This window comes from Ciconia boyciana, chromosome 6, assembly GCF_034638445.1.
Source record: "Ciconia boyciana chromosome 6, ASM3463844v1, whole genome shotgun sequence".
Lineage (NCBI taxonomy): Eukaryota > Metazoa > Chordata > Aves > Ciconiiformes > Ciconiidae > Ciconia > Ciconia boyciana.
In genome coordinates, this window is record NC_132939.1 from 60,861,718 (window position 1) to 60,873,830 (window position 12,113).

At 42.5% G+C, this 12,113-nt stretch overlaps 1 protein-coding gene across 1 annotated transcript in view; it reads left to right on the forward strand.

The window, feature by feature from the left end:
• The first annotated feature begins 1,097 nt into the window (after positions 1-1,097).
• Positions 1,098-12,113, forward strand: part of ASPG (asparaginase) — a 48,105-nt gene continuing 37,089 nt past the window's right edge. The window contains exons 1-3 of the mRNA XM_072864901.1: positions 1,098-1,346; positions 7,242-7,371; positions 10,948-11,059. Coding sequence (XP_072721002.1) covers positions 1,163-1,346; positions 7,242-7,371; positions 10,948-11,059 — 426 coding nt within the window. The 5' untranslated portion in view covers positions 1,098-1,162. The remainder of the gene's footprint in view (positions 1,347-7,241; positions 7,372-10,947; positions 11,060-12,113) is intronic.

Genomic DNA, 12,113 nt, shown 5'->3' on the forward strand with positions numbered 1-12,113 from the left:
TCCCCTCCTCTTTATTCTAATTTCTTTTATAGAGGTCCCAGCTACATGGATAGAGATGGTATCGTCATATGCACAACTGGGCATCTCTGTTGACCGTTAACTTGTTTTTCCCCGAGCACTTTTGGCAAGACTGTTGAGAAACAGAAGTTATCTTTCACAATTGCATGTTGGATTTGGCTGTATCAAGAATCATTTTGTGGTCACAGGTTCCCAGGAAATACTAGTCCTTGAGGGTGAATGTCCTCAAAGGGACAGAAGAGCTCAAATAAAGGAGTTTGTGGGCTAATACTACCATATAGTCTACACAAGAGGACTGTATATGGATGCTTGATTTAACTAAGAAGGTTGTGGTTTTGCAGGCTGCTGACTGTTACTTATTCCACAGCTCTCATCTTTGCCCAAGGAGACCTTTCCAGCACAACCCTTATTTTCTGTATTGCAGTTGTTAGCAGGCAGTATTGTACCAGACTGTCCCCATTTGGCCCAGGGCTCGATGGGCAGCCTGAAGGTGAAAGCTCTTTCCTCTCTTGCGAGAAAACTTGGATGAAAACCGAGGGTCCAGATTAGGAAGCTGAAATCGTACGAACGAGTCACCTCAGAGTCCAGGTAAGCAGAGGAAGTTCCTGCCTTCTTCCTCAAGAGCTGTCTGCAAAAAAGAGGGGACGACGCAGCTCTCCTCGCCGGCGGTGACCCCAAGCCCTGTTAGCCCCTTCTCCTCTCCACGCCTAAAACGCGCCGCTGCTCTTTGCTTCTCCTTCCAGCATGAAAGACCTTGACGTTTCCCCCCGGGGGCTGGCGCTGCCCCGCGGCCGCAGCGGCGCAAAGTACAAGGGGTGGTGCCGCACGCTGGCGGCGGTGCCGGGGCTCGCCGGCGCGGCCTGACCCCTCTCCCTCACCTCCCCCCGGGGCGAGGGGCCCCGCCGTCCCCCGGCTGTACCTCACGGCCGCCCGCAGCCCTCGAGCTCCAGCCACCGCCTCCTCGCGGCCCGCTTCGGAGGGCGGGCATGGCGGCTCTCCCCGCCTCTGGGGGCAGCGCCGCGGCCCGGGCAGGCCCCACCCCGCTGCCTGCCCGGCCGGCGGGGCGGGAAGGGGCGGCCCCGCAGCCGCCCTGTAACTACCCCTTCGCCGGGCAGGCGGGAGGTAGCGGTTCCTCAGGAGCGGGATGGAGGCGGCAGCGGCGGGGAAGCACCCTGCGAGGACGCGCTCTCTGGGCAGAGCCCTGACCGGCACCCGCCCCCAGGAGCGCCCCAGCTGCCCCCCGGTCTCCGCCGGCGGCTCGAAGGCCGAGGCGCGGGTGCTAGTCATCAACACGGGCGGCACCATCGGCATGGTGCAGGATGTCAAGGGTGAGGGGGCCCCGGGCGGAGGGGGGAGCGGGGCGGCGGAGGCGGGCTTCCCCTCAGGGTACGCTGCGAAACAGGCCTGGCGTGGGGTGCTGGCGGGGCGCCGGGCTGGGGGTGCGCTGCTTGGCGAGCGGAGGCTGAGGCTGCCGCTTCCTTAACTAACAGCCTTGCTCTGTGACCGCTCTCACTGGCGCGGTTTATGGTTCAGCATCCCCGGGTTTCTCGTAACTGGCATGAGCAACGCCAGAAGGGCATGCGCCTTCCTCCAGTCCTCTGTTCCTACCAGCTGGTTATTTCAGTAGCTTGGCTGGTAGGCATCTTTCTGACAAAGTGAGCCTCACAGCTAGTTAGAGCAGGTTTTGGCAGAGGACGGTGTGTTTCCTGAAGTATGAGTCCTTTCTCCCCTCCTTCACGCACTGAAAATGAAACCAGCTTAATCGTACCAGTCATGCGGTCTTTTTTTTAGCCCCAAAAGAGCCACCATCCCAGGCTACCTGGAGAGCACGTGCCTCACACTCCTACTAGCAAGAGCGTGGGCTGTTGGAGGTGGTGGCCACGTCAAGGATTTTCCAAGTGGTGACCTGACAGACGCAGCTGATGCAAGTGGCAGCATACATCCTGCCAAGTGTCATAACGAGTGAGATCAGATGCAGCATCTGTGCTCACCTGCCTCTGGGCGGGCTTCTGCTGCTCTCCTACCAGCTCTTCACTTCCTTCAAGAAAGGACAAGAAATCATGGAAGAGTTTTGCTTTACCTTGCCACAGGAGAGTGAGACTTGTCAAAGTGCCCTAGACATGCCAAACGCTCTCCCACCAGCTGAAAAATGTTTAAAGCCAAAATTGAATTCTGAGATGTCTCAGTATACTGCCTGCATTTTACCTGAAAGCTTCTTAGGCACCTACAGGTATATGCTATGTGTTTTCAGATGCCCCTAAATTTCAACAGGTAGGTGCCTAAACTCACCTAACACCCCCCCAGGCCCCAGTCCAGAAGCTGGTTGGAGTGGCACCTAAGCACCACTAGACTCTCACTCAGTAGGCACAGATCCCAAGGGATGCCAGAAGCATCAGCCAGCTAATGTGTCTGGGGAAAAGAACGGATTTCAGCCAGGGCTGACTTGCTGCAGGGCTGTGCATTTACCAACATTGGTATAAAGGGAAAAGGGGTAATGGGGTGGGGGGGGAGCAGGCAGGCAGAGAGAGGGAAGCAGTTCAGTTTTGATGAATGTGTATTCAGTTTGTGGATCATCCCAGGGCTTCCAGAGCCTGTGTCTGTAGGTTCAGAAGTGTGGGTACTTGTGTTCCCTACTACAGAATTTCAAGCCCCTGCTTGAAATAGCATCTCAGCTACTCATTTGTAGGATTAAAATACTTGGGGCTTCACCTCGGAGCCTCCTAGACTAGATTTTTTTTCTAATACATATCCCCCTTCTCAGAAGATGGTGGCTGGCTGATCCTTATTATTGTAGGGAAGATGCTTTAAGGGGTTGTTCTGCTTTGTTTTTTATGGTTGTCATCTTTGTGTTTCATTTATCAAAGTTGTAAAAAAAAAAAAAGTCTATTTCAAATGACATGTGGTCACTTTCCTCTCTCTGACTGCATTGTTTATACTAAAATAATTTCCTATTTCCATTGTCTCAGCTTCCCAAACACCTTTTTTAAGCAAATAAATTAAAATTGCATGTCTTATTCTTTTATAAATGAACTCCATAAACTCCTCTCATCTTGTGTGCCTTTGTTTTCCTTTTGCTTAACAAGTGTCAATCATTAAAGCGTGTGCAAACAATCTAACAGTTATGATCTAATGATGCTGACTTGCTACATCCTGGTGAGGGTTTCAACCTGCTTTTCATACACAGATCTAGCAGCAGAGCAGCCAGAGTACCTCTTTCAGAATATTTGGCAGTCTTTAGCATTCAGCCAGAAGCTGGTGAAAGGGCATGGGAAAGGCAGCATGCTTCAAAGGGAAAAACAATAGATGCTAATTTCTTTTATTAATCAATGGATAGGAAGTGCCTGTTTACAACCATATCTAGAACTACAAGTGTTTTACTTCAAGCAAGGTGAACAGAAGTAGTTTCCTTGAGCTGCACAAAACCTTTCATAGCAGCAACTGCTCAAATTGAAGGGATCAAGCTAGGCTTCTACCTAACTAATTTCTCTCCAGGCTTACAAGCTGTTCTATGGCCTTTCCAGTTGCTGGGAGAAGACGGTTTCATTTTTAAAATCAGACAGTTTTGATAGGCCTAATGTGTTCTGCAAGGAATGTGTTCCTATGCAGAACTGCCCCCATGTACAAGACTGATAGAATTACATTCCTTGGGCTCGTTGTGCATGTATGGAGCGATTATTTGTCATTACGAGGTCTGATTGTAAACCTCTTGCAGAGGTTCTGCAGTTGACCTGTGCACGTGTGCACAGCATGTCTTGGACCTGTTGGACTTTCTGCACATCTACAGGTTACCTGTGCAGAAGTAATTTTCAGAGGATGGATAGTCTGTTTCTGTTTGTGCGAGTTGGGTGACAACCAGACTCAGTTGCAGACTCTCTCAGTATTCATGTTTTGCTATCAAATAAGCCATTCTAGTGCATTTTCTAAATTTCTTCCTTCTACTTCCTCCTACTTATTTCCTCCTACAGCAGCCTCTTTTGGCTTATCGGTAGCTCATTTCAGAAAGAGAAACGTACGGCACTCCTTAGTGAGGTTACTGTGATAGTAATCTTTGCATTGAATTTGTGCTCATGTTCTTCCTGGCTGGTGCCTTCAGGAAGATCTTTTCCTTGGGCTTGGGGGCTGGATCTCGTTCCTAGCTTTTACCTGAAATATTAAGAAAAAAACCACCCAACAAATACAAGTAGAACTAAGCTAAATCCCCTTAGAAAGATTACTTATCTTTGAACAGAGTCTGCCTGGGTAACTTAGTTAATTATCTGTCTTTTCTAGACATACTAGATCTATTGCCAAAGCAGTGGCTGCTGTATTCCAGACCTTTTTCTGTTTGAAACCTATGCACCTCACTTCCAAAAGCTCCGAGTACTACAGCTGCAGAAATGAATATTTTGGAGAACACTTTCTGCTTCTCTGCCTTTGCAAGATGTAGCCGTTACTTTTGGGATCTGGCACTGTAGATGTATGTGCCATTTCTATTGATATTCCTATAGGTAAAAACTGGTTTAATGAAGTCCTTTGTATTACTCAGCAGGGAGAGTTTGTTAGGATTGGGGATGATGACTTCAGCATGCTGATGTACAGTATGGTCCTTCTCCCCAGCTCCCATGGTTTCTTGGGTGCAGATCCTTGCTGACACAGCTGCATCAGACTTTGTCAGCTCCCCGTTCTCTGCTGCAGCACAGGTTATAGGATATCTTGATTGATAAGTAGCTATTACTGTGATATCTATAGCACCAGAGTGAAAAGCAGAGTCCTTCAGTGTAGATGAGACAGAACTATGCTTGTTCTCCTCGGCCACAGTTGCTTGTTTGCTGTTCTGCCTTTGTCCATCTGCTTTGTGATGCTGGGGTTGGCCAGCTAAAGAGGGAAAGGACAGAAGTTGATGAGAACTATTTGGACAAGTTGCACAGCCTGCCTCTTCTCTGCAGGGGTGAAGTTGCTTCAAATACTCGGTTAAGAAGCTTGGCTCAGAAAAGATGTTTTCTATGCATAATAAAGTAGAAGTGTTCTTAAAACAGTTGCACTTGAGTTCCCCTGTGTTTGCTTCTTGAAGTCATAAAGCAGAAAACACTGCTAAACGTGGATGCATTTAGGGGACTGCATAGGTTGTAAGTGGGTCATCTTGGATACATCTGCAGAATGTCTTAAAAAAAAAGGTTTAAGTTCAGTGCAAGCAATTACAGAAAAATCCTGACAGATTTGTGATTAAGAGAAGAGATGAGGAACTGTCATTTATAAAGAAGGGATTTAAGAATATTAACGTACATCAGCTCTCCAGTTCCTGGGGCAAATACAAAAAATAAACAGTCTAATCCTTTGTCAATATTCAGAGCAAGATGAGCATTGGACAAACAGAAGAATAATCAGAAAACACCCAGAAAACACTTGAAGCTGGGCTGCATTTCAGAGCCAAAATGACTCTATGCCCAAGCTCAGCAGAAGTGGCCATTTGTGACTAAGCTAGGAACATCCTTAATAGGAAAAGCAGGGATTATAGCTGAATGAACGAAACATCCAAAGCGTGAAAGCGTGTTAAGTATATTTTGTGAAACAAAGTATTCCGGCAGGAATCCAAACAAATCCACTCAAATGCTGCTGCCGTCCTGTGAGAAAGTTGGCTATGAAGGGGCCTGCTACTTCATTTAAGGCAAGCCAGGAAGGAGATTAGGGAGTTCTTAAGGATTTTTCCTTCAGTTTGGAAAGTAAACGGAAAAATATAGAAACACTATTGAAAATACTCACTGTATTTTGGAGTATTTTAAATAAACTTTGAAGGCAAAACAATAAAAAAATACAGATGCTAACTTGGATGGGAATCGTGTTTGGACAAACAGAAGAACTGGGAAGTAGGAGAGAATTACTTGGCCTTAGATTAGGAATAACTAGAACTAGCAGAAGTAGAGTAATGAGGTTTGCGAGTTTGTTCGCCATCTGAACAGGTGGCATAAAACACATTCACTGAGATTAAACTGAACTGGACAGTAATGCCAGTAGAATCTTGAAGTCCAGAAGGAAGTACCTCTGATGGAAGTTCCTTGAATGAAAAACATCTCAAAAAGTCAGACTTAAGAAAAAAGGGGGTGGCTTCTGACTCTGGACACCAGGACTGTCGCTGTCCTTCCTGAAACAGGGTATTGGGAGGTGAGTTGCAAGTTAGATTCACAAATGAACTGAGTTCTATGATGCTGAGGATTGTAACATCAAATATTTAGGTGCCTTTCTGTCCAACAGAGAATGGTATGTGGATTCCCTTTGAAATGCCTGGTTGCAACCAGGACACCTGCAGATCCAGCACACACTAAATGTACTTAGGCTAGTTTAAGCCCCAGCCATTTTAGGGTCCCTGCCACATAAAGAAAGATAACATCATGGGCAGGGAGAGGGTGAACAGAGCTTAAGGTGCATCTACGCTTTGGACTTTTTCTATTCAGCAGCTTAGACACCTTCTCTACCTCTTGTCAACTGAGATGTTCAGTCCTAAACCTGCTCGTGGAAAGAACCTATTCAAGAGAGAGTGATTAGAGCACTTAGCCTTTAAGACTCTTGTTGAAAGGTGAGGTTTCTCTATCTTTGTGTATATATAGATCTTTGTCTATATCTGTCAACGCTCAATACCTACTGCGGGGTTTATTTTAGCTTTCTCTTGTATTTATTTTTTTCTCTATGGAAATGCTATTGCCATTGACAGTGAGACATAACATGCAGCTTTCCAGTATAGACATACTAGTGCCTTGGTGTTTGTGCCAATACTGCTGTAGGCTAAGAAGCTTAGGAAAAAATATCACAACTTTATAGTACAAAATAATGCTCAGTGTTTTTTAAGTCTTCTGCCACTAGATAGAGAATAGCTATGGCAAAAGTAAAAGAGAATAATAGCTTTTTGCTACAGTTGCAAAAATCGGATTCCTGACCCTACTGCTGATCGGTATTTGCACACAAGCAACAATTAAAAATAGGCAAAACATAAATATTTGATATGGAGATTTGTAACATTATTTCTCTTAAATAAAGGATTTATTTACTTTAAGTCAAGAAAAGAATAACTGCACAGAGATTTATTGGTTATATTTTGTTTTCACATTCTTAAACTGGCAATAGACTCTTCAAATTTAATTTGGAAGGATGGGCAAATAGCTGTGTAACTTGACTTCTTCCCTCCTTACCATGCCACTCACTTCCTTCCATCCCTGCTCCTTTATTTACTTCCTTTATTCTTTATTTTTAAGGACTTGCTCCTGAGGCCAATAAATTAGTAAGCAGCTTGAAAACAATGCCGATGCTGCATGATGAGGCATATGCCCAGGAAACAAAACTGAACAACTTCCATGAATTTCCCGATAACACATTGGTGCTCCCGTAAGTACATTTTCCTTGGGGAGAGGAAGGGTTAGGAAGTATCTTGTTAATTTTCAGACAATTACATCTCCAAACATTTAATGTGAAGAATCCATTATGAGATTAGCAAAAATGCTTATATTGACTTAAAAGGAAAAAGCCTACCATGTCTGGTACGATAGAAAATGTCTGTTTTGATATATTTGCAGTGAAGTGTCTTACAACTGCTTGAGAAATAACTTTTAAATTAGGCAACAAGTAACCATTCTGGGCAGCTTAGTCCTGCCTTTTTTTCTTGTTTTGGATATTAATTTGCTGCTGTGCAAACATACAAATATTCTATAGAAACTAAGAAAACGGTATATACAGCTTTGTGTGAATTATCTTCAACATATGTCTGAAAAAGTAGCATCTAATTAATGCATCTGTGAACAGGCCTCGTGCTTTAATTCTGCAGGCTGCCTGTTTTAAAAAACCCTAAAAGCTGATTGTCTTTCCCAAATTTATGCAACATTATGATAATAAGCGATGGGCTTATAATTAATCTGCGTTGCTTCTTAACTGTTGGGCAATGATTAATAAGCTTATAGGTTTTATTTAGAGGGAAGTATGCTAATTTGAGATATTCCCCAGCTGTGATGAATGACTGTACCCCATAAACATGTTAACTTTGCACAAAGGATGATTTTACACAGTCATTCAAAAATAAATGGGACTATAGTTGTTTTGCTATAAGAGTAAAAATGGATATTCTTTAATCTTTAAGGAGAAAATCAGGACATACAAAGAAAATGTAAGGTTTATTAATTTTGTTCTATTTTGTATTGAGGTCTCCGTGTAAAGCTTTTAAAAGTAACCACTTAAAAGGCAGATGGCAGGAAAAGGGGTAAAGGGAAAAGAAATGGACTCCCAGTGGAGGAGTATTGATGTGAACATACAGTTTCTGTTAAACATGATGGTTATACTAAGAAAAATGGATCTCTGTTACAATATTGTGCTTGTAACTGAATAATTTTTAAATACTTTAAGGGATTTGAAATATAACAAAACTACACTAATATACCCATCTGAGTCCTAAATATACTTTTCCTGGCACATCTTTTCCATGAAGAACAGAAAAGCCTAAAGCAATCATTTGCATCAAAAACTGAGGTTTAAAAAACAATCTTGTCTTGTTTTTCTGGCACTGCTGAGTGCCGTTTCTGGAGGTTAGTCATGGCAATTTGCCATTTTCTCTTTTGTGCTAGCCGAGTGATATTTTAACTAGGCAGTTGAGAAATATTGTGAGTTTCTGAGGGGAGAAAATAGGAGTATTTTGTGAACTTTGTATATCTGTGTGATAACCTCGATGTAATAGGAACAATATGATCTCTTTTTAGAGAAGGGCATCAAAAGTTGTAGACGAGGCTGGTCTCTGATGCCGGTATGTCGTGTTTTATTTAAACAGCCCATCCACAAGCGAGCTTTCTTTTCACAGATTTTCAGCTGACTTCCAAAGTTACTCTTAGCATGTGTAAATGTGATATCCAACAAGGCAATTTTTCATATGAAGTTTAACTTCTTAGGTACAGTATGTCAGTTGGTTATGAATGGAAACTACACATTGTTTAAATGCTCTCTCTGCTGCACGCAGCTGTCTTACAGGCCTCATAAGGGGAGTGGGTCTGCAGATTTTATTAGCTGATGAATTGACAATTGACTCTTGTTTTTACATATTTTATATTGCTATAAATATATACAAGAATATATACAAAGAATAGCAAGTGGGAACAAAACACTATTGCGAATGCCAAGGGAAGGTAATCAACTTTTCTGTGCTCTAAGCACTTTATTTCGGGAACTTCTATGCATCCATGCAGTATCCTGGTCTTTTCTATAGCCTTTGACTGTCTTCCAGTGTAAATGTTGAAGTATCTGTCACAGTTACAGCTGGCAGGGAACTTTCCATCATCCTCAGGCAGTGGAAAAGCATTGAGAACACTCTGAAGATGATCCTGTTAAACATGCTACTGGGTGGCTCTGCCTGGAAGAGCGAGTAGGAAGGGCAGAGCTGGCCCACTAGCAGTTCTTTGTTAGCTTCTTGTTGGCCACTGCATTGCTAAATAGGAACATATTCCAACTATCATAAGAATGCGTGAAAATGGCAGATATTCTATCCTCTTCCACGCTTCAGAAAGGTAGCAGAAAATAATAGTAGTAGGGTTCTTTTTTTACCCCAAATCTTAACTAGCCAAGTGGAATTTTATGCAGTTGACTTTACTCTGAGGGGTTAGAAAGTTAGTGTGGAGAAATGGGCATATTTTGTGGGGTAAAACACATGCTCTGTATGCAGTCCATTTGGCTGGCAAATCAAAGGTCTTTGAAGAGTCAGATTTCTTGAGATAGGCAGGTGGAGAAAGGGAGACCCGTGGTCCTGGGAAGCAAGGAGAGCAGACAGCATGCTTAGAGCTAGGACAATCCCGCTGTGATTCCATAGCCATCATCGCCTTTGATAAGTCCCCTCCATTTTGGGATCATGTACTTTATAAGATGTTTGAGTGTCTAGACACTTCTTAATCTTTGGTCTCCATCTGCTGGGCTACACACTGCATGATGTTTGAAAGTGTTACATTCCTCAGCCCCACAGGTACTTTATCCTATTGCTTGGCTGTTCCTTTTTGGTTTGGATTGGGTTTTTTTCCCTTGCACAGTTGCTTTGTCTTGTTTTTATTGTACTTCGAGCAATCTTTTCCCAGCTGTCAAGGTTGCACTTGTTGAGTGGCCAATAATTGATCGCCAGTGAGTTCTTTATAGTTCTGAGGCCTCTGTTTTCAACCTATGGCAGTATTTTAAGATCTTTGCTATTATCGCATGCTTAAACTCCACATCATAACAAGAGACAGCTGGTACCATATAGCAAACTTTCATAACAAGATGACAACAGGCCTAATAGGCTGGGACTGGGGTTTTACAAAATTAGCCTATTACTAGCAAAGGCAACAGTTTACCTGAAGATCTTAACTAACCAAGAGAGTTTTTTCTGAAATCTGAGGTCAGAGAAACTGAGAAGAGTCGATCTTCTAAAGGCCACAAAAATGAATCCCAGTCATAAGACTCTTAAGAGAAGATACCCTTTGTGTCAGGAAAGAGTATCTATTTATAGGGTATCGATTTATATTTATCAAAGGTTCAAAAAGTTGTTGCAACTCTTCTCTTGACCCCCTATAAACCTTGGGAGCTTTATAGATTCCTCTCAATAGCTTATGAAGCATTTTTAAACCTTAAGGCTTTGTATTGACTTTTGTTAGAACTCAGTTCCAAATTTAAACAAAGTAAGTCTGGGTTCTTCTTTTCTGTCTTTAGTTTTGCCAGCCCCTCTCCGCCTCCCAAATTATATTTATTATTAAATTAAATTTAGGGATTTGTGCTTAAAACCACATCAAGCCATGAACTTCTAAACTTGGAATTTTATGTGCCAAATTTAAGACCTTTTTTTTTCCATAGACTTGGGGGATGGGGAGGAAAAGGGTGAAAACTACTGATTTAGAGAAAAAATCAAAAGTGATGAGCTGATATGAGCTCTAAGAATTATTTTTTTCCAATTCTCTTTTGTCTTAGTGTCTCTAAGCAAAACAAAAGAATTTTTTACACAATCCTGGAGCTCTCACCGCTGCTTGATTCTTCCAACATGACGCCAGAGGACTGGGCCAAAATTGCAAAGAAACTTGAGGTACTATAGTGTGGGATAAGAATTCATTTGTTGCTTAAACAAAACCAGCAGTATATCTAGTACACTTAGCAAGATAAAACAATTCATTAGTGCCATACATATATATTTGTTTATTCAAAATGTAAATGTTATGTACCTTGCTTAGTTACTTGCAAAGTAACAAGTACTGTGCTTGCAAGGCTTGCCGAATTTTTTTTTCCCTTTTGAAAATGTTGCAAACTCATTAAAGTTATATAGTTCTTCCAATGATAAACCGTGTCATAATTCTGTACAAGAAAATAAAAAGGAAAATTGCAGCTATGGTTGAATAAGGTATGTAATATGTAGGTTGATATGTTCTAAAATGTTGACTTAAATTCACTGTTCAAAAATGTTGAATAAAATCCTTAGGTGTAGGTGACTTAACTGAAGGTTGCTTAGTTACACATCATTTGAGTGTTCGAATAGCTTAATAGTTGGCTATTGACGTAGAAAATAATTTCATGTCTTTATGCCTTTCTTACTCTGGACACAGCCAGACTCGACTAGCTTTGGCTTTGCATTCAGTAGAAAAAATACTATCATGGTTAGGTTTCCCACACTGGGAAATATTTAAAGCCCTAGATATTTCTGCATATATAGATAAATTCATTGCATCCTTCTCTAGCTTAAAAAATCAGCATTTCTCTGCTCCTGTCCCCATGTCTGAACTTAGCTGTGTGCTTTTAAGAAAGTAGAAATGCAAAACATTTCAAATACTTCACACCAGGAATTCATTCATAGCTGTTAGAAATAAATAACCCTGGGCCTAGTAAGATATTACTCTTCCACTCCTGCTTGCTCTGTGATAGTGGGCTTTATAGTGTAAATTTCCTTCTTCAACCAAGCTGTAGCAATGCATGCGAACAGTATAATAATGCAGGGATTGATGCTAAAGATTCAGGTAACAGCCTTTCACCTTTAGGTCCTCTAATCCTGAAACCACCAAACTAGGGATGATGCTCCTCCTGTCGAATGCATCTTGCCAGGGCAGAGAAGAGACGGAGCTGGTGTATAGGTGGAGAGCCTCTAGGAT